General features: G+C 35.9%; 3 protein-coding genes across 3 annotated transcripts; 1 reads left to right on the top strand and 2 right to left on the bottom strand.

Annotated features, from left to right (window-relative positions):
* Positions 1-136: 136 nt before the first annotated feature.
* On the bottom strand, positions 137-2,380 carry LOC115971583 ((S)-N-methylcoclaurine 3'-hydroxylase isozyme 1-like). Its single transcript, XM_031091584.1, has 2 exons — positions 1,392-2,380; positions 137-922 (listed from the first exon to the last, which is right to left on the bottom strand). Exons 1-2 carry the CDS (start codon positions 2,301-2,303, stop codon positions 317-319), a joined length of 1,518 nt encoding a protein of 505 aa, XP_030947444.1. The 5' UTR covers positions 2,304-2,380; the 3' UTR covers positions 137-316.
* A 5,233-nt stretch (positions 2,381-7,613) lies between these two features.
* On the bottom strand, positions 7,614-11,239 carry LOC115971584 ((S)-N-methylcoclaurine 3'-hydroxylase isozyme 1-like). The gene is made up of 2 exons (XM_031091585.1): positions 10,297-11,239; positions 7,614-8,254 (listed from the first exon to the last, which is right to left on the bottom strand). Exons 1-2 carry the CDS (start codon positions 11,203-11,205, stop codon positions 7,649-7,651), a joined length of 1,515 nt encoding a protein of 504 aa, XP_030947445.1. The 5' UTR covers positions 11,206-11,239; the 3' UTR covers positions 7,614-7,648.
* Positions 11,240-21,466: 10,227 nt separating this feature from the next.
* Positions 21,467-22,087, top strand: LOC115970312. The gene has a single exon (XM_031089964.1). It carries the CDS (start codon positions 21,467-21,469, stop codon positions 22,085-22,087), a length of 621 nt encoding a protein of 206 aa, XP_030945824.1.
* Positions 22,088-22,521: the final 434 nt, after the last annotated feature.

Raw genomic sequence — 22,521 nt, 5'->3', positions numbered from 1 at the left:
TCACATAATAGCTGCTGATGGGAATTATTTGGGCAGTATATTAGCATTGTTTGCAGTGCGGCTTCAGACCTTTTCTTTATTAGCATACAAGAACTATGGGCTTAGATCTCATGAGGTGGAGCAATAAGGCAATCTCATTAAAACCAGCAACTAATTTTTAACTTTAAAGCACTGGAAACAAAATAAACCAGCTTTATACAGATAAAGCCAAATAAAAACTTAGTAACATATGACCCGAATCACATAGACTACATGTTTATTACCAGAAACTACGTTGAGAGTACACATGATGAGGAAACTGGAATGATAGTTTTCTTTACTTTCTAACTTTTGGAATGAGGTATAAAGGCTGTTCTTTCTTCAAAGTTACACCAAATTTCTCGCTCATGTCTAGTTTCTCAGGATCATATCCATGAGGAAGAGACCAATCAAAGAAGTGAATTAATGAAGCAAGAACTAAGGGTACTACTTTCGCAGCCATTGGTAGACCAGGGCAGATTCTCCTTCCTGCACTGAAGGGTAAAAATTCAAAATCGTTCCCTTTGAAATCCAGTGCTGAGTTGAGGAAGCGCTCTGGTTTGAACACTAAAGGGTCTTCCCAGTACAGGGGGTCCCGTCCAATTGCCCAAACATTCACTAGAACTTGAGAATCCTTTGGAATAGTGTAGCTTGTCACTTGGTATGATTCAATAGCACGGTGAGGTAGTAGTAGTGGTGCAGGAGGGTGCAGCCTAAGCGTTTCTTTAACAGATGCCTGTAGATAGTTTAGCTGAGGAAGGTGGAATTCCTTTACCACATCTTGTTTGATTTCTCTCACAAGTTCTTCTCGAACTTTTTTCATGGAATCTAGATTCTTTATTAGTTCTGCCATTGCCCATACAATTGTTGAACTACTAGTTTCTGTACCAGCAGAGAAGAGCTCCTGCATACATGATAAAAATGCTATCTCAAGAACAAGCATGCTTATAAATTGGTCTGTCAAATGCCTAATTATGATATTGACCATATAAGTAAAATGCCTAATTATGATATTGACCGTATAAAGTGCCTAAATTATGTGCCCTCTAACAAACAAATTGGAGAAGATGTTAAAATAGAGACCAAAATCAAGGACTCAATGTTTCCTGATACTTGGAAGTGGGAGAAGGTATCTCAAGAACCTTGCTTATGCATCCTCCCTCTGAGCCAAATACTATTTTCTATCAGCTTGCCTAACTTGAATCAAGTTTGTTCATCTCCTAATTTCACACACACACACAGACAGATATATAAATATATATATATATATATAGAGAGAGAGAGAGAGAGAGAGAGAGAGAGAGAGAGAGAGAGAGATCAAACCCCACACACACACACACACATATATATATAGAGAGAGAGAGAAATCAAACCAGGAGCAATTGATTGATTTGCTTGTCTGTAAAATTATTGTCAATCATAACATCCAAGAAGTCTTGTTCTTGCAAAACAACACTACCTTTTCTTTCTCTTCTTTCTTTGATGATATCTGCCCATGCAAAACTGATACTCCCAATTAAGTCCAGGATCTTCTTTTTTTGACCTTGAAGATCAAATCTACCTAAAATTGGAAAAAAGTCGGATACATCTGGGGCAGAAATCACCTCCATGAGTTTCCTTATGGGTCCCTTCAACCCTCCACCCACACTTTCATCCTTCAAGCTGATAAAATCTCTAGATAAAAGAACATTACTTAACATGTTAAACACAGTAGCAAATATCACTTCTCCAATATTGACCACCTTACCTTCCATTGTGCCTAATAGTTCCACCATGTCCATCACCTTTTTCTCTTGTAAACATGCTTGAGACTCCAAGGCTTTGCCTGAGAACAGTTCAGCTCGGCAGAGAGTACGTAAAAACTTCCATCGACCACTGCACTCAAGAGACCATCCAAGTGATAGATTGTTGAGTTCTGAGCTCATGTATGCGAACACACTAGGAACATGGCGGCCAGATAAGACTCTATCATGTGTCTTGAGAATTTCCTTGGCAACAACAGGTGATGATCCCACTACCATGAGTGTAGTTCCAAGCCTCAATGAGATGAGTGGACCATAGTTTAGTGCAAGTTGGGTTAGAGTGACATGAGGCTTCTTTCCCAGTTGGAGAATGTTGCCAATGATTGGCCATGGATATGGACCTGGAGGAACTAGTGGGGACTTGAGTGGTGAAGATAAAATTTTGAAATGCCTAAGGATGAAAAAGAGGAGAGGCAAGAGAAGAAGTATAGGAATCAAAACAAGCATTTCTTCTGTGCGACTTGTCCGAGCCATGTTTTCCATGAACCAGAGCTGGTTTTTGCAATTAAAAAAGTGGTTTCCGATACTGATGAGGCAGGAATGGGAGTCAATGTGCGATATTTCTCTCAACCACTACATAATAAAATTTATTTAAAAAAAAAATTGACCCGGTGGTCTAGATGTTGATGTCAATCCAAAAATGCAAGTTGATTGACTATCAATAGTGGAATTTTTTTTTTTTTTTCAGCAAAAAAAAAAAAAATAGTGGAAGTTTTGTGTGGAAATGTGGATATTATTTCAATTTCTCAGTTTAACACTGTAGCACCATTTTTATTATTCAGGTCAACATATCTGAAATTTTTATTCTTTATTTATTTATTTTTCCCTTAAAGTTGTGAAATTTTTATTCAGCCTAGTAGGACTTGGTCTTAACGGGTTTTCCCTTGGAATATAAACTTTGTCAAACCAAACCAGAACAAATTAGACCAGCACGAATGGAGTTGGAAATTTTCACATAATAGCATAAGAGAAGCCTTAACCCGGAACTGGGCTTCCTTTGAATATAAACATATTCATCCAGACGATCCAGCCCATCCTAAAGCGTGGATGCACAACATGCATGTTGCTGTAGAGACTTGTTTCTATTTATACATATATTTAGGTTCCTAACTTAGGTTCTTCAATTCAATTTAACCATGTGGCTGTGGCTATATCGATCAATGAAATGCATTGTTAAATTCAGTTGTTATTGAAAAAAGATAACACTTAAAAAAAAAAAAAAAAAGGTGTTTTAATCAATACAATCATGTGGTTGGATTAGTGGTGGTGCCACATTGCTTCTGGGGATCAAATGAATCCTTTGACTTTTGACCAAAAAAAAGTTGTACAATATATAATTGATTTATTTATTTGTAATTTTTTATTTTGACCCACTAAAAATAAAACTTTAAACCTTGAGCCCAACAACGAACCAATTCAATACTGACCTTTATCTTGGCATTTTTAGACCAAAAAAAAAAAAAAAAAACCCAACAACAAACTAATTTGATCTAAAATCTAGAAGAAAAAAAAGGTCCAACAACAAAAATTAGTAATTTATTTATCTTAAATCTTTAAAAAAAAGAAAGAAAATTAAGTGGGTAGTAAAGTGTAAAAACTTAAAGACAATTAAGTGTGAGGTAATAGAAGTAGGGCGTGGGACAGAGGGGAGTGATGACAATTTTTTTTTAATGATTGTATTGTTTTATTGAATTCTTAATAGAGTAATGCAAAAAAATACAAAAAAATTCTTCTTAATGAATTACAAAAACCAATAAGTTGCCAAAGTTGAGTTGAATTATTAAATAAAAGAATTGAAAAGAGTAAAAACAATAACTAATAAATAATAAATTAAGTATTCTAAGAAATAATAATTAAAAATCACTTAGCAACAATAATTAATAACATATTATAGTAAGAGACAATAGATGATTTTCAAGATTTAATCTTAGCAACAATGATTAATATCTTCATTATAATAAGAAGAAATATGTCCAATGAGCTTATAGTTTATCATTTATTCTCTTACTAAATTTCTGATAAGGAAATCAATGTATCACAAGATTTATATCCTACCTAAGATTTATCTTCTAACAGAACTTTTGTTAACTTGAAAAATCTTCCTTTGGATTATAGGTGTAGGGACACAATTTGTAACGACCCACGAAATAGTGTTGAGTTCGCACGTTAAGGGCCCAAACAATACAATTTGTAGAGAGTGGGCTTGTGAGGTTAGGCCTTGGTCACCGGACAGCGGTTTAGCCATGATCAGCCATGGTGTCTATGGAAATTTACATGAAGGCGAATTCTAACGAGTTTAACGAGATCTTCTTCTGGTGGCAACAATGAATGGTTCCCGTTTTTTAGACCTTGTCCGAGGAGCTCTCTACCTTCCCCTTTGGTTCTCCTTCCCTTTTATACTAGCGTTTACCCCTCTTCTAGTGTCCACGTGTCAGTTCCATTTTCTGGGGTTGAAACTTGTCCTATCAGCCCATATCTGGAGTGGTTGGGAGTAGTTGTAAAAGCTGGATAGTATGGTCAAAGGCATGGACCTGTCAGACGCAGGGTTCTTTATTGCTGTATTGACAGCTTTTTCCCTTGACCCGCTCCTGCACTGAGCTTGTCCTTTTTCTTTTAAGTGTCCTATGGGATGCTGAGCGTGAGATCGTTCTCGGCCACATCCTTGGGCCTTTTTGGGGCTTTCATTATGTGTCATCGGCAATAGGTCTCCTCGGCTTGGGTCTTAGGCCCTAATGTAAAGTGGGCCGGGACCACAAATTCTTTGGCCCCACAATAGGTTACAAGAAAATATCTAATCTTATCTTCACTATTGATTAAGATGAAATAAGAAAAAATTATCTACAGAGAAGTTCTTGTCAACTTCTTCAACACAAATTTAATTGACCCCCCTGAAAACTATTCCTAGAACCGTCACATGGTTGGATTCAATTGAGAAACTTTTGTCAACTTCTTCAACACAAATTTATGTTCCACCAACGCCACACCATCAATTAAAATTTTTTTTCCCTTGTCTTAAACTTTGGTTACTTTATAAGGAATAAAAATAGGATGTAGCATAATGTGATTGGTGGAATATAAAATGGGACACTTATTTTGTGATAAAGAATTTTTATTCTTTGATTTATGATGGAGAAATATTAGTACTTAAACCAAAGTCATATATCCCTTAACCATATCATTTGAGCCAAATTTAGGAATGTAAAAAATGTAAGCATTATTCAATCACAATAAAAACTAAAAGCTCTAGAGTTTGAAGTTATTAGAAATCTATTCATCTAATTTGAAGAAGAGTAGATCAAATTTTATTAACTCATGACATCATCAATGTTTATACAAAAATTATCTAGAGCTATTTTGTAATCTATTTAAATTTATTGATGATGTAATAAAATCTAATATACTTGTCACAATGAATAGATGAATGTGACAAAGCCAGGGCAACTGGCAATAAATGGAGTAAACGAGGACGAGATTGTTGTTTTGTGCTACAAACCCATCACCGGAATCCATTGCTTCTAAGATAATTGATCAACTTCCATTTTCACTTCTCTGCAAACCACATTCATTGGTTCACCATTTTACAGAGTCTCCGCATGGGCACCCATTGATGTTGCAGTCAGTTCATCCTCTTATTCCCAGCCAACTTGATTGCTGCAGCTTTTCTTTTCTTCATACATCCCGTTCTTGATTTCAGTTGTTGCAGCTCAGATTCCCCATTAGGTAAGAGATTTCTAGTAATGTTGTTTACGTGTTGTGGCAATACGTGTGAGTGAAAAAGCGTCGTGAAAATGTGTTATGGTACTGTTTAATCAACGAAAACTTTTGTTTAAACAACGTTACCAAATAGGCCTAGATTCCAGACGCTAGTAGTTGGAGTCAATTTTTGTTGTTTAAACAACATTACCAAATAGGCCTAGATTCCAGAAGCTAGTAGTTGGAGTCAATTTGTGTTTATTCTTTAATTTTTTATGTAAGCTGAAATTCTTTGTCAGTCATTTTCCATTCTATTGTCTTTGTTGGACTTGGAGGGTTACTCATGAACCATGTATGTAGTTGGAAACTGGGTTGTTATATATGATATGATTTCATTGATTTGTGTTTAGTTGTAACTTATTATTCTTCAATCCACCATCGTTAATAGGTGAATATTTTTCTTTTTAATTATCAAAAAAAAAAAAAAATCAGTAGTTAATGGCTATGTGCTATCTGGGTTTGAGTTAGTTTGATGTTACATGAGGTTCAAGATTGTTTGCAGTTCAGTTTCTGAATTCTACCTAATGGCTATGGTTCTCACAAGACCTCTTAAAATGAGTATTTTAGATAGACAAGAGGGGGAGTAAAAGGAAAATTGTATTAGTGAAAATGTGATGCAAAATTCATTCACATGATACATAGTCTATCCAATAGCATAATAGGTGCTGATGGGAATTATTTTAGCAGTATATTAGCATTGTTCGCAGCGCAGCTTCAGACCTGTTTTTAGTATACAAGAACTATAGGCATAAGGATCTCATGAGTAGGGCAGTAAGCGAGCTGAACTTTGTCGAGTAACGCATGTTCAAGCTTGGCTCGAACTAGTGACAAGCCTAAAAATAGTATTTGAACTTGAGCTCATGGGAAAGTTAAAAAGTTTGAGCTTGGCTTAGCTTGGCTTGGCTTGGCTTGATTAATTAGTCAAGCCAAGCTCAAGCTTAATATCAAGCTCAAACTTGAGCTCAAGTCAAGTTTTTGAGCTTGAGATCTAAAACAATTACATTATTAAATGTTTAAATTTCTAAAATTAAGAGAAAAAATAATAGCATACTCATTTTATCATGCATCTGGTCCTACTAATGATTAACCATTATTCAAATTAAAAATTTACATAATTAAATTCATTCATTTATCATTCTTTGTCTATAGCGTTAGAAATTGTTTAAAATACAATTTTTACATTCACGTTAGATGGTGATGAACTAGAAAAATACTTGTTTGTAACTATTATGAATGAGAAAATACTAACATGTTTCATAACTTTACTTTAGATGATTGATAGTTAGGGAATGATCATATGTGGCCTACTTAATTAATTAATTTATTTCTAAATGTAACTATAGTCTAAAATGGTTTTTGATCAATTTAGAGGGAAAGAAAAAAGGGTTTGACTTACCTCCAGTACTTTTTTAACTGGAGATCTCATTTTGTTTTAAATACTAAATAGTAAGGGGTAGTGAGCTTTAATCTTCACATTTTATTTAGTTATTAAATGATGTGGTAGTTTCTCATTAAAATAAAAGAAAATTACAGTTAAAAAAGTACTGAAGGTAAGTCAAACCCAAATTAAGGTAATGGGTAGTAGTCCCATGTTGGCCATGTCATTATTAAAATATGTGTAATGAGTATATTTAGTTAACACATATAAACTTATAAATGAGCTTTTTCTTGAATTGTTATGTATCAAGCTTAATAGCTCACAAGCTTGTTTATGAACAAATTTTTTTGCTTGGGCTCAGCTTGTATATTAAATGAGCCTAAAACTAAGACTCAAGTTTGGTTTATTTATAAACAAACAAATATGAACAAGTTTTTTATTGAGCCGAGCCCGAGTTGTTCATAATCGGCTTGGTTCATTTACAGCCTTACATAAGGTGGTGCATTAAGGCAATCACATTGAAAACCTAAATTAATTTTCAACTTTTAAAGAACTTGAAACAAAATAAACCAGCTTTATAAAGATACAGTCAAATGATAACTTAGTGACATATGACCTAAGTCATATAGACTACATGTTTATTACCAGAGAAAGTTGAAGAGTACACATGATGAGGAAACTTGAATGATAGTTTTCTTTACTTTCTAACTTTAGGAATGAGGTATAAAGGCTGTTCTTTCTGCAAAGTTACACCAAATTTCTCATTCATGTCTAGTTTCTTATGATCATATCCATGAGGAAGAGACCAATCAAAGTTATGAATTAATGAAGCAAGAACTAAGGGTACTACTTTCGTAGCCATTGGTAGACCAGGGCAGATTCTCCTTCCTGCACTGAAGGGTAAAAATTCAAAATCGTTCCCTTTGAAATCCAGAGCTGAGTTGAGGAAGCGCTCTGGTTTGAACACTGAAGGGTCTTCCCAGTACATGGGGTCTCGCCCAATTGCCCAAACATTCACTAGAACTTGAGAATCCTTTGGAATAGTGTAGCTTGTCACTTGGTATGATTCAATAGCACGGTGAGGTAGTAGTAATGGTGCAGGAGGGTGCAACCTAAGGGTTTCTTTAACAGATGCCTGTAGATAGTTTAGCTGAGGTAGATGGAATTCCTTTACCACATCTTGTTTGATTTCTCTCGCAAGTTCTTCTTGAACTTTTTTCATGGATTCTGGATTCTTAATTAGTTCTGCCATTGCCCATTCAATTGTTGAACTACTAGTGTCTGTACCAGCAGAAAAGAGCTCCTGCCAATACATGATAAAATTAAGTGCCATCTCTAGAATATATGTATGCTTATCAATTGGTTTGTCAATGCAAATAAAGAAGCAAAGCTAGTGAATAACCAAGCAGAGACTCAAGAAAGAGAACAAAGTAAAATGACTAGTTAATTATGATATTGACCATAAATAATCCTTAAATTATGTGCACGGTAATAAATAACGGGTTATTATTGGATGAGAAATGATATGTCTACAACATTTTTACAACAAATCCTAAGTAGCAAGTTGTTACTAGTTGTTATTGTTGGAACAAAAAAGTAATCTTAACATTAGTTTGAAATTTGAATCAATAACAACTAACTACCTGTGATTTGTTGTAAAAATGTTGTAGACATAACATCTCTCTTATTGGATACTTTGAAGGTATATTCTCTCCCTCTCACATAGGAATGGGTCTCACCTACCACGGTGCCCACCTCCATACAAATGAGAGAGGAAATATCTCCCAAACTACCTAATAAATTTCCACAAACAAATTAGAAAAGGCAAAAGGTTGGCTAAGTAAGAAAGAGACCAAAATCAAGGACTCAATGTGTCCTGATACTTGGAAGCACTGGCGGAGTCGGTGGGTATTAGAAGCATTTTACTATTTTGCCCCTCTGACATTAATGAATTCACTTCCATAAAATAAAGCAACTTAGGGGGTGTTTGATATATGTACTTAAAAACATGTATTTTGTTGTTTGAAAACATGTGTGGAAATACATGTGAGTAAAAAAGCGTATGAAAATACGTGTAATGTTGTTTAAAAACTGAAAACATGTGTTTGAGTTGCCATACCAAATAGGGCCTTAACAACCACATTTTGTCTTTTCCTAAACAAATGATGGTGATATGTGGGTCCCACGTAAAGATATATTTTTTTCATATAAAAAAAATAAGTGTTTGTGTTGACTTTACTCTCTTTCGTGGAAGTATTAGCAGGGCCCACAATATAATTATAAAAAAAACTGTTATATTTTTGGGGTAATTATTGAATATTTCTAGAATACCATAAATATATACTTCTTACTCTCATATAATCGTTGGTCTCACTAATTAAATTTATGGTGGGATCCACAATTTATATGAGAGGGGGAGTACGTATTTATTATACTCTTGGAGTATTCAATAATTTTCCATATTTTTGTATACAAGAGTAATACGTTACTAAAACGCTTATTTTAAAATTTCAGTAAAAACAAAAAAAGCGTGTTTTGGCTCAAGAAAGTGGAAATAAACGCACACTTAAGTCTATTATCACAATAAATTTCACAATTTTTGTCACAACTTGCCCTCATGACGAGTTGTAAATTGTAAAAATAAAATGGTGGGTCTATGATTCTACCACTTACTAGTTGCCACGTGACAAAGTTGTAGTAAAATTGTGAAACTAATTGTTGTACTAGACTTACTCTGTATACAAACACTAATTTTAAGCGCACAACTTTTTTCACAAACAAGTTTCACAATTGTTAAAGTAGTTAATAATTGTGAATAGTGAACACAACTGATACTCATAAATCTATTATTTTTTCTCCATCACTCGTAGTCAACCACTCCAACAATTGTGAATTTTATTTTGAAAAAAGTTAGAACTATAGCATTATTGAGCACTTAAAATCTACAAATTTTAAAGTTTCCGCTGACATTTCTCTTTCATCTCTTGAAGTTTTTGTATAAACTCAAAATTTAGCTACTTAAAATAAGAGTGGAAGAAGAGTAGAATTCTACGTATTTTTTTAAAAGCATTCAACAGTGAGATATGTATACAACTTCACATGTATATTGCTATATTCTTTAACATTTTCATACTGATTTATTTATTTATTTTCATTATATTTTGAGGATTCAAATTACATATTTAAACTTTATGTACTTAAATTATGCTCTTAATTTGATTATGTTTGATTTCTTTATTTTGATAATATGAAATATGTATTATGGGCACAACTACATAAACACATAGTTTATATATATATATATAGAGAGAGAGAGAGAGAGAGAGAGAGAGAGAGAGATCAAACCAGGAGCAATTGATTGATTTGCTTGTCTGTAAAATTATTGTCAATCATAACATCCAAGAAGTCTTGTTCTTGCAGAACAATACTTCCTTTTCTCTCTCTTCTTTCTTTGATGATACCTGCCCATGTAAAACTGATCCTCCCAATTAAATCCAGGGTCTTCTTTGTTTGACCTTGAAGATCAAATCCACCTAAAATTGGGAAAAAATCGGATACATTTGGGGCAGAACACAACTCCATGAGTTTCCTTATGAGTTCCTTCAACCCTCCGCCCACAGTTTCATCCTTCAAGCTGATAAAATCACTTGATAAAAGAACATTACTTAACATGTTAAACACAGTAGCAAATATCACTTCTCCAATATTGACCACCTTACCTTCCACTGTGCCTAATAGTTCCACCATTTCCTTCACCTTTTTCTCTTGTAAACATGCTTGAGACTCCAAGGCTTTGCCTGAGAACAGTTCCGCTCGGCAAAGAGTACGTAAAAACTTCCATCGACCACTGCACTCAAGAGACCATCCAAGTGATAAATTGTCGAGTTCTGACCTCATGTATGAGAACACATTAGGAACATGGCGGCCGGATAAGACTCTATCATGTGTCTTGAGAATTTCCTTGGCAACATCAGGTGATGATCCCACTACCATGAGTTTAGTTCCAAGCCTCAATGAGATGAGTGGACCATAGTTTTTTGCAAGTTGGGTTAGAGTGACGTGGGGCTTGTTTCCCAGTTGGAGAATGTTGCCTAGGATTGGCCATGGATATGGACCTGGTGGAACTATTGGGGACTTAAATGGTGAAGATAAAATTTTGAAATGCCTGAGGATGAGAAGAACGAGAGGTAGAAGAAGTATAGGAATCAAAACAAGGCTTCCTTCTGTGCCACTTGTTTGAGCCATGTTTTTCATGAACCAGAGCTGGTTTTCGCAATCAAAAAAGTGGTTTCTGTGTTAGCTAATAACTGATGAGGCAGAAATGGGGGTCAATATGTAATATTCCTCTCAACCACTCCATAATTAAAAAAAAAATTTACCACGTGGTCTAGATGTTGACGTTGATGTCTATCCCGAAATGCATGTTAATTGACTATCAATTAGGCCGCCTTCCATTATGCCAACTGGGAACGACCCAGAATTTGAAGGTTTTTTTTTTTGAGAAGGAGAATTTGAAGTTAGGAGGGCAAAGTATGCGTAAAAAATCAAATTTCAAATAAGTATTTATATAATTAGTGGCAAAGTAAAAAATGTTTTATAGGAGGTCAAGCCAAAGATAATAAAAATTTTTAACTTAAAAAAAAAATCATGACAAAAAAATACTTTATTCTACAAAATTAATAAAAAGTCTATAAGAATGAGTAAATGTCTTAATTTAATTGCTCAAGCAAATACTATTATTATAGAAACATTATTAATTTAAAATATAGGAGAATACTAAGTATTTTTAACACACGCACAGGGAGAGGGAAGAATATTTTTTAAAGAGGTTTAAAACTTGTGTTGTGTATCAAAGAGATAGGTCATTTTTGGATTTTTGCTACTGTAAATTTCTTCAAAAAACTTTCTCCCCTCTCCCCATGTGTGTGTGTTAAAAATACTTAGTATTTTCAAAAGAAAAAATAATGGGTTAATCCTACATTGGAAAATAAGTATGAGTTAAAGAGGTTTAAAACCTGTACTGTGTATCCAAGAGTTAGACTATTTTAGATATACACCATTGTAAGTTTTTTTTTTTAAAACTTTCCCCTCTCCTTGTGTGTGTGTTAAAAAATACTTAGTATTCTAAAAAAAAAAAAAAAAAAAAGGAAAATTCTTCTTTTACATTGTACATATAATGTAAAAATGGCAAATATTGTATACATTTGTAAAAAATATACAATATTTACCATTTCTTTACAAATATGTACAATATTTATTACTTTTTGTATGTCTGTCATATAAGTTTACATTGAAATTGCAATGTAGACATAAAAATTAATTAAGTTGAATATAAAGCAAATTGATGATTACTCACAAGTTAACAATATAGCTACTAGTCCTCTACAGTACTACACAGTGATCTTATTTTGCTTGATTGAACTACACGTATCAACATATCAACTTATATTCATTAATGAAAAATATCAATGCTTGCTCAATCCCAAGTGATCGTAGCAATATAATTCTCAGAGTACTGCGGTCGAACCACAAGGAGCGGAGCAAATTCAAAGACAATGTAATTAAAAAAAAAAAAAAACTTTTGGTGAAGATGAAGAACAATTTTTGCTTGGTAATTGTAAACAAGAATAACATTGATAACCAATTTAAGTCAATAATATAAATACTAGGGCATCGGGTGTTTCCCTATATCAATATGAAATTCTTTGTGATCTAAGAAAATATATATTTCATAATTAATTGTTCTTATACAATTAAATACTTATGATTCAGTTGAACTGAGACAATTCAAGAATGCATGATAACCTTGATTAATGATGCAGTTAGAATAGTTTTCAGAAAAACCCATTCACTTTAAAACGTGATCTTTATTTGAAACTATTAGAAATTCATCTAAGCAATAAAAAAAAAAAAAAAAAAACTTTTGGTGAAGATGAAGAACAATTTTTGCTTGGTAATTGTAAACAAGAATAACATTGACAACTAATTTAAGTCAATAATATAAATATTAGGGCATCGGGGTGTTTCCCTATATCAATATGAAATTCTTTGTGATCTAAGAAAATATATATTTCATAATTAATTGTTCTTATACAATTAAATACTTATGATTCAGTTGAATTGAGACAATTCAAGAATGCATGATAACCTTGATTAATAATGCAGTTAGAATAGTTTTCAGAAAAACCCATTCACTTTAAAACGTGATCTTTATTTGAAACTATTAGAAATTCATCTAAGCAATAAGAAAAACATGATTGAACTTATTGAAGTCATGGAAGAACTAATACATCAAAAGAAATCTAATTGAACAATCAAATATATTATTTTCTAAAATCTTAGAGAGAATCACATTGAATATTCATACCGTATAGAAGAAACATATCCCCTAGCCCTAGCAAAGAGTTTAGGCTGCCATTAAAGAAAGGAAAATACAAGGTTTTCTCTCCAAAATTCGTTTTACCCAGCCTCCCTTCCAAACCCTAGCGTAAAAAGTGTAAAAAAAAAATAATACTTTTACTATTTTAATTTTCGTTCAGGTTTATAGCAGTAACTTGTGAGTTAATTTCGGCCTTTAAAAATTGAGAATTTCGAAAAACTCAAAACTGGAAAGTTGTAGATATTTAAGTCATGGTTCCAACCAATCTGGCCTTGAGTCAATTGGATTTTTGAGGAGAGAGATATGCCCAAAATATTGATCAGTGCTCAAATCAGATTTTTCCTTTTCAGATTTTGCCTCTTTGATTTTTTTCCTTATTTGAAGCTTCCAATCATTATAGACGATTCAAGCACTCCGGCTACACCTCTTTAGACATTTAAGTATGGTCATTTTGCTCCACTTTAATTCTAGTTTGGCCTCTATTCTCTCACAAATTCCTGTAAACTCATCTTTTTCACACAATTTCCTGAAAGTAAAAAATTACACACAATGAATAGCATTTTATTCAAGAAATTATGTAAAGATAAATAATAGGGACTAATGCAAATCATGACTTAATTATACAAATTAAGCATATATTTTAAGGAGATAATGTCCACATAAATATATAGAAGTATACATTTTAAGGTGTTATCAATCAATCAATAAAATAATAATATAATTAACAATCCTATTTTATATTACTGTTTTATTAGTTACTATAGTTTTCCATCACTTTACCAAAACAAAGAGCAATTGAGTCTTACACTTAAAGTGAACACATTTGAATATACAAATAGAGAGAGGGATGCAAAGAGAGATAAATACAGTAGTGGAGTCGTAGAGGGCCTTGAGGCTAGATTTGTGCTGATTGTCCCTAGTTGGCTAGTCAAATCTTCAACTTGATGGAGCTCTTTGCAGCAAGTGGCGATGGGAGAAGGATGGGATTGTTTGTTTGAATTATATATGTGGGGCCCAATAATTTGTGGCCCTGGCCCATTTTTACATTGGGGCCCAAGGCCCGAGCCGAGGAGGGATATAGCCGAGGACGTATAATAAAAGTCTAAGTGGTCTTGAGACATAGCCGAGGATGATTATGTCCTCGGCATTCCCAAGGTCCTACGGAAAGAAAGGGCAAGAACGGTATAGGAACAATTTTGGAAAAAATCTAAAATATCTATGTCAATAGAGAGGGGGATGCTGGATAGTATAACGGCCAAGGGCAAAGGGAAAGCTGCCATTACTGCCATTGAATACTCTGCACCTGACAGAACCATGCTCTTCAGCTTTTACAACCACCCCCAACCACTTTGGGTATGGGCTGATGGGACAAGTATCAGTCCTGAAAAGTCGATCCTACACGTGGACGTAGGATAAAGGGTACGGGCTAATATAAAAGGAAAAGTAAGCAATCCGCCAAAGGGGCTGGGAAAAAAGGCCAAGAACCATAGCCTCCCAGACCGCCTCAAGGAGAAATACTCCTCGAGCGAACACGGTTTAATTCTATATAAACACCATGACTAACCACTGTCCGGTGACCAAGGCCTAACCTTTCAAACCCACGCTCTACAAATGATATTGTTTGGACCCTTTTACATGCGAATCCAGTGCATTTTGGGTCGTTACAAATTGAGTCCTTACAATTGGCGTCGTCTATGGGAAAGGCTTGTGTGTTGGCACAAGCGGTAGGTTGAGACAGTCCCCCCGTCATTTCCAATAGCCGGTTGTAGTGTTTTAGCGTAAAGTTCCACTAGGGGCTACGTTTCTTCACTAGGGGCTATGCTTCGAAGTGTCAGTAGCGCGGATGGTTCTAGGGGCTTGGCCGAAGAGCTAATCCCCCTAAACCAATGATCCACGCCATAGCCGAGGGTTTGATTCCCCCACTTAAAAGTCAAGTTTTGCACAGAACCAAGGTATTGCATAGTTCTCGGACTCAAACCTATGGGGAAACCAACTACTTAAACAAGTCAAGTTTTGGACAGAACCAAGGTATTGCATGGTCCTCGGACTCAAACCTATGGGGAAACCAACTACTTAAAAAAGCTAAGTTTTGAACAGAACCAAGGTATTGCATGGTCCTCAGATTCAAACCTATGGGAAAACCAACTACTTAAATAAGCTAAGTTTTGGACAGAACTAAGGTATTGCATGGTTCTCAGACTCAAACCTATAGGGAAACCAACTACTTAAACAAGCTAATTTTTGGACAGAACCAAGGTCTTGCATGGTCCTCGGACTCAAACCTATGGAGAAACCAACTACTTAAACAAGTCAAGTTTTGGACAGAACCAAGGTCTTGCATGGTCCTCAGACTCAAACCTATGAGGAAACCAATTACTTAAACAAGCTAAGTTTTGGATAGAACCAAGGTATTGCATGGTTCTCAGACTCAAACCTATGGGGAAACTAACTACTTAAACAAGCTAAGTTTTGGACAGAACCAAGGTCTTGCATGGTCCTCGGACTCAAACCTATGGGGAAACCAACTATTTAAACAAGTCAAGTTTTGGACAGAACCAAGGTATTGCATGGTCCTCGAACTCAAACCTATGGGGAAACCAACTACTTAAACAAGCTCAGTTTTGGATAGAACCAAGGTCTTGCATGATCCTCGGACTCAAATCTATGGGGAAACCAACTACTTAAACAAGTCAAGTTTTGGACAGAACCAAGGTATTGCATGGTCCTTGGACTCAAACCTATAGGGAAACCAACTACTTAAAAAAGCTAAGTTTTGGACAGAACCAAGGTATTGCATGGTCCTCAGACTCAAACCTATGGGGAAACCAACTACTTAAAAAAGCTAAGTTTTGGACAGAACCAAGGTATTGCATGGTTTTCGGACTCAAACCTATGGGGAAACCAACTACTTAAAAGTCAAGTTTTGGACAGAACCAAGGTATTGCATGGTCGGACTCAAACCTATGGGGACTCAAACCTCAAACCTGGGGGAAACAAACTACTTAAAAGTCAAGTTTTGGACAGAACCAAGGTATTGCATGGTCCTCGGACTCAAACCTATGGAAAAATTAGCTATTTAAGGAGAATTCTAAGTCGCTAAGTCCTCGGACCAAGTACCAGAAAAGACTAAGGCTACGGAGGTCATTAGGAGGATGGCGAAACGCTTTATTACTCAGCGACCCGCAGGGGCTGTTCATTTTGGGTTGCATATCCTCGGATGATTACTTCCTACAAAGCACCGAGCATTCAGTCGTCATCTCGTGCAGTATGGGATATACAACCCTTTTTCAGGTCGGTCTTATTGTGCAAGATAGCTTCAATAAGTTCATAACGACATCTTTTTTCTTAATAAGGGTTTCGGCCCTAAGTATCGTTTTCTCAGGTCGGCATTATTATGCCAGACAGCTCTAATAAGCTCATCATAACATCTTTTCCTTTTTTCTTAGTAAGGGTTTCTGCCCAAAGTATCATTTGTTCAGGTCGGCATTATTATGCTAGATAGTTTCAATAAGCGCAGAGTAAAGTCTCTTTATTAACAGGGATTTTGGCTCTAAGCATCGTTCAGAGTATAAAAATGAAAAGAAGTCGTACAGTAGTACGTCCATTCACGGCATAACCATTGCAGGGAAGAAAGAATACATAGAATAAAACAAGGGCAACTTTTATTAATATAAACAAGTAGTACAGCGTACAATGAAGGGCTTAAACAAGCCTATATAGGAAACAAATTACCAGAACTAGAAAAAAAAAAAAAAAAAAAAAAAAAAAAACAACAACAACAACAACAACAAAAACAAACAAACAACAAAAATAAGAAGTCTCGCTAAATTCTGCACTAGTAGCTACCATATTAAGAGGAGGACCTCTTTTGATGGATGAGGAGAAGAAGAGGAAGAAGGAAAAGCACCAGGATGGATTTGGTGATGGGAAAGAAGAAGGGCACCAGTGAAGGAAGAGAGGAAGAAGCAGGGATACTTAGTCCCTGCATTAGCCCTGACTCCTAACACGCTGGTGCCATTTTAGCTATGCTTATAGGAGAGCGGATGGTACTGATGATGGGCAACCCCAACTCAATTGCACCAAAAGCTTAGTGCGGTTAGCTCCTGCTTCGGATTTTGGCTGAAGGAGGATGAGAAATATCTTGAGTCTCTGCCAACCCTGTCCTGACCGAGCCATCTTAAGCTATCTTGAGTCTCTGCCAACCCTGTCCTGACCGAGCCATCTTAAGCTTCGGAGGGATACGGTGCTTTTGGAAAGGATGTGGTCTCTTTACCCCCATTTCTACCTCAGACATATCACACTATAAAATTTGAATGTGCTGATAAGGAAAACTTTGAGCGCAGCTTGAGGTTTAAGGCTTTAGAAACGTTAAAGGGTCTTTATGCAAAGGAAGTACCCTCTCATCTGGCTTCTTATATGGAAGGTAGATTCAGTGGCATTTAATCCGTACAGATTTCCAAGAAGAGCTGCAAACGATATAGTGTCTGTTCAACTCCCCAATGTCATCTATAACTGTTAGATTTGATTGGCCTCGTAAAGGAAATTTATTAAAGACGCGCCTCGTACACTGAAACGGCAGGGGCGCATCGTGTGTAAATCTAAAGGAATGTCTCGTAACCCGGCGCATTTCCTAAGCAGATGAAGAGACACCAACATTAATGAAGGGCAGAACTAAACGAACTGCAATAAAGGCTTGGCATCACCAAAACCCTCCTCTCCGACCAAGAGGTCGGACAGCAGGATTTTGAGGGGCTATTGTGGAGCCCAATAATTTATGGCCCTAGCCCATTTTTACATTGGGGCCCAAGACTCAAGCCGAGGAGGGATATAGCCGAGGACGTATAATAAAAGTCTAAGTGGTCTTGAGACATAGCCGAGGATGATTATGTCCTTAGCATTCTCAAGGTCCTACTGAAAGAAAGGGCAAGAACGGTATAGGAACAATTTTGGAAAAAATCTAAAATATCTATGTCAATAGAGAGGGGGATGCTGGATAGTATAACGGCCAAGGGCAAAGGGAAAGCTGCCATTACTGCCATTGAATACTCTGCACCTGACAGAACCATGCTCTTCAGCTTTTACAACCACCCCCAACCACTTTGGGTATGGGCTGATGCGACAAGTATTAGTCCTGGAAAGTCGATCCTACACGTTGACGTAGGATAAAGGGTACGGGCTAATATAAAAGGAGAAGCAAGCAATCCGCCAAAGGGGCTGGGAAAAAAGGCCAAGAACCAGAGCCTCCCAGACCGCCTCAAGGAGAAATACTCCTCGAGCGAACACGGTTTAATTCTATATAAACACCATGACTAACCACTGTCCGGTGACCAAGACCTAGCCTTTCAAACCCACGCTCTACAAATGATATTGTTTGGGCCATTTTACGTGCGAATCCAGTATCATTTTGAGTCGTTACAAATTGAGTCCTTACAATATATATATATATATATATAGATGAGTTTTTTTTTTTTTTCAATTTTTATTCGGAGGAGTCTTGAATCTCTTGATTTAAGAGTTCTAAATAGAAAAGATTTGGTTTATTTTTTCTATTTATCCCTCTGTGATTGTTTGAATTTATTAAAATTATTTTGTTGCTTATTTTGGAGGAGCTATGGGTCAACAACTCAATGAATGGCCAAATTTTATTTTTTATTCTGTGTTCTTTATATCAAAATTTTCTCTTTGGGTTGAAAGTGTGAAACTATTCGAGGTCTAAAGTTATTTTTTTCCCAAAATTTTAGGGGGGTTGGTAAGTAAATCACTTTGAATTTTAAGATAATTTTTGGGCTTAAACCTACTATTTTATTTTTTCACATAAGGACAGGGGGGCCTAGGCCCCCTACTAGGTCCGTCCCTGGTGTAACCCCATGCATATGCACGGATACATTTAAAAATAATCACAATTACATATATATAATTTAGAATCTAATTAGATTTCGACTTCTGTTTTTGCATTCAATAATTTACTTGCCACACAAATTAAAAAATTAGATGGAGTACATGTGCAAAATTGAACTCCAATTAAAATTCAGCTAGCCAAAATCCTGCGTGATGCACGGTGCATTTTGATAAATTTTGTAACAAATTATTTATGTCTCATTGATTTCATGAATACTATTATTGTTAGTCACAATTAATCTATGAAGTTTTCTACTAAAACTAAATTTAAACTAAATACATTGGAGGAAAATTCCTCTAATTCATGCAACCAAGGAATGTTACCAAATCACACAGTTCACATTGTCAACTACAAATTTGTTGGTTCCTAGGTGTCTTTCTTGTATGATTTATACTTTATATATCAATTAGCTATAAAAACTTCTAGACTTTCATGATACAACAACATAAAAAATAATGTTATAGTGATGAAATAATATCACAATTTAATCTCCAAATTTTAATTGAACTAAATGCAGCCAAAAACAAATCCTTACCAAGTATATGCATCATACAAAAAATCAAAAATATAAATTAGCACATAATATGAAAAAATAAGCCTAAATACATTGCAATGCTACATAAATAAAAATGTAAACATAAAATCTAAACAAAATATTTAAGACGAGCATAATATTTTGAAAATTAACATACCTCTCAGAAATTAATATTATGGAAGTTTAATTTTTAAGTCCAATAGAAATGGGGATTTATATTGGACAAATGTGGAGACAAATAATATTTACTTAATTCATTGAATCTGACTCTTGCAATTCTGCATTACAATTTGTCTTATGCAGAAAATTGAAAAGTTTTCTTAATTCCTACATTTCTCATGACTTTTAGATCCAGCCGTATCTATTCAAAGCAATAAGTTGTAAATGTATACAAATTTTTGTCTTTTCCCATTAAAAAGAAAAAGAAAAAGTGTAATGCTACAGTTACAAACTATTTTACAATATTTTTACAAAATGTTGATATAGTCAACCTCTTATTGGTTTTTATTTAGGCCCACCATTAATATCACATTTTCATTTACCAATAATCACTCACCGCATAAGCACTTTGTAAAATAGTTTGTATTTCTAGCATTATTAAAAAAAAAAAAAATTGAAATAAATGCATTTGCCATTACTTAATAGTTTGACATAAATGCTAAATGTAGATGAGGTGGAAACCTAAATAAAAAGAATATCATACAATGTGTCATTTGGTAAAACCTCATACTTTTCCACATGAGTTTTCTGCTTTTATATATATATATATATATATATATGATGGGACTGACGAACTCACCTTTCTTGGACGACCTCATCGAGACCAACGAGGCTGTCCTCTGAGACGAACTAACCACATGTCCATATCACTGACGAAGGTAACAAAACCATTCAATATAGCCAATAATGTCCCGAACGGTTACAAGACCAGCTGTACAGACCGTTGGATGCCTCATTAAGGCACACATTACTAAGCATGAGACGTTACCAAAAGAGACATTAAAACCACAATGGCTAAGGGCCGTGGGAGCATATATAAAGCCCTCACAACACCAACACAAGGTACACAGACACACCTAAAAGCATTTCTAGTTATTCTGTTACTTTGTTATTTCCTCTAAGTTCTCTTATACTGACTTTGGTATCGGAGACGTTGTGGCAGGCACCACATCGGTGTCCACCTTAAGGGAGCTACCTTACCAGTTTCACAGTGACACCGATGAAGATACGGCTCCATCTGGACGAACCTACAAGACTGACGATTTGCACTTCATCAGTTTGGGGCCGTCTGTGGGAACGATATTTTCAGATTCATATTTGAAAACATAGTTTCCATCAACTTCTACGTTCAGATGAAACCCAATCCAGATTCCGCAGCCTTGACCCAGCAATTTCAAGCTCTTGCAGCCACCATTGAAGAACTCACTAAACAAAATCAGGAAATGAAGCTACGGCTTCAACAGGTTCAGCAGGCTCAACATGAGGAGAATCGATCCAAGGATAACGTGGAAGGAGAAGGGGACAGCCATAGAAGGAGCATTCATCAAAGACCAATTACTCTAGACGAACAGAATTCAGACCTTCTTCGAGAGATGAGGAAGGAGATGGACCAACTGAGAAACGCCTTCAAGGAGAAGACAGACTGAAGCGTAGACAGAATGGTAAGGGCCACGGATTCACCCTTCACCGCGGCGGTACTTCAATGCCCGTGTCGTCAAAGTTTCGTTTACCTCAGCTTGAGTCGTTCGACGGACTCAGAGACCCTCAAGATCACCTTAATACCTTCAAGACGACGCTAGGTCTTCAACAGCCACCCGACGAGATATTGTGTCGTTCTTTTCCCACCACTCTCAAAAGAGCTACAAGGGAATGGTTCACAAAGTTGCCGACATCGTCCGTGGACAACTTTGAGCAATTGAACAATGCCTTCTTGCGTCATTTCATAGGGGGGCAGCGTCCAAAGAGGCCGGCAGACCACTTACTCACCATTAGACAGGGAGAGAAGGAAACCCTAAGGTCGTACATGAAACGCTTTACTCGGGAGACTCTAGAGGTGGACGAAGCTGATGACAAGGTGCAACTGATGACCTTCAAAGTAGGACTGAGATCCAGAGATCTCCTGGCTTCACTTGCGAAGAATCCACCAAAGACAATGGCAGAGATGCTCCTGAAGGCACAGAAGTACATGAACGCTGAATATGCTTTAGCCGCGATAAAGGATGTGGAAAAGACCCTACCCAAGGGAAACTCGGCCCAACCTGGGAAGGACCCTACCGGGTCGCCCATTACTCCAGACAAGGTAGTTATCACTTGGAGACCATAGACGGGCAAAAACTACCACAACCAGGGAACATTGGGCACTTGAAGAAGTACCATCAATAGATGTAACAAACAGTTGTATTCATTTTTGAAAGCAATAAAAAAAACTATTCAGCCAATGACTTAGCGCGAGCAAACCGAGCAGCTTAAAAAACAAAAACTGGCTAAGTAACAAGATTCCGCCTAGACGGATGTAAGTTACTGACGAAGCCAAAACTGGCTAAGTAACAAGATTCTGCCTGGACAGATGTAAGATACTGACAAAGCGAAAAATGACAAGATCCCTTCAATGGGTGTAAGTCACAAAAAAACTGGCTAAGTAACAAGATTCCGCCTAGACGGATGTAAGTTACTGATGAAGCCAAAACTGGCTAAGTAACAAGATTCCACCTGGACGGATGTAAGTTACTGACGAAGCCAAAACTGGTTAAGTAACAA

Source organism: Quercus lobata, chromosome 12 (assembly GCF_001633185.2).
Source record: "Quercus lobata isolate SW786 chromosome 12, ValleyOak3.0 Primary Assembly, whole genome shotgun sequence".
NCBI classification, from domain to species: domain Eukaryota; kingdom Viridiplantae; phylum Streptophyta; class Magnoliopsida; order Fagales; family Fagaceae; genus Quercus; species Quercus lobata.
This window is presented reverse-complemented; position numbering and strand designations above follow the sequence as displayed.

Coding starts and splice junctions, on each gene's coding strand:
- LOC115971583 (XM_031091584.1), bottom strand. CDS start 2,303: ATGGAAAACATGGCTCGGACAAGTCGCACAGAAGAAATGCTTGTTTTG. Junction 923..1,391: donor AAATCAATCAATTGCTCCTG/GTTTGATTTCTC, acceptor TCATGTATGCAG/GAGCTCTTCTCTGCTGGTAC.
- LOC115971584 (XM_031091585.1), bottom strand. CDS start 11,205: ATGAAAAACATGGCTCAAACAAGTGGCACAGAAGGAAGCCTTGTTTTG. Junction 8,255..10,296: donor AAATCAATCAATTGCTCCTG/GTTTGATCTCTC, acceptor ATGTATTGGCAG/GAGCTCTTTTCTGCTGGTAC.
- LOC115970312 (XM_031089964.1), top strand. CDS start 21,467: ATGCCCGTGTCGTCAAAGTTTCGTTTACCTCAGCTTGAGTCGTTCGAC.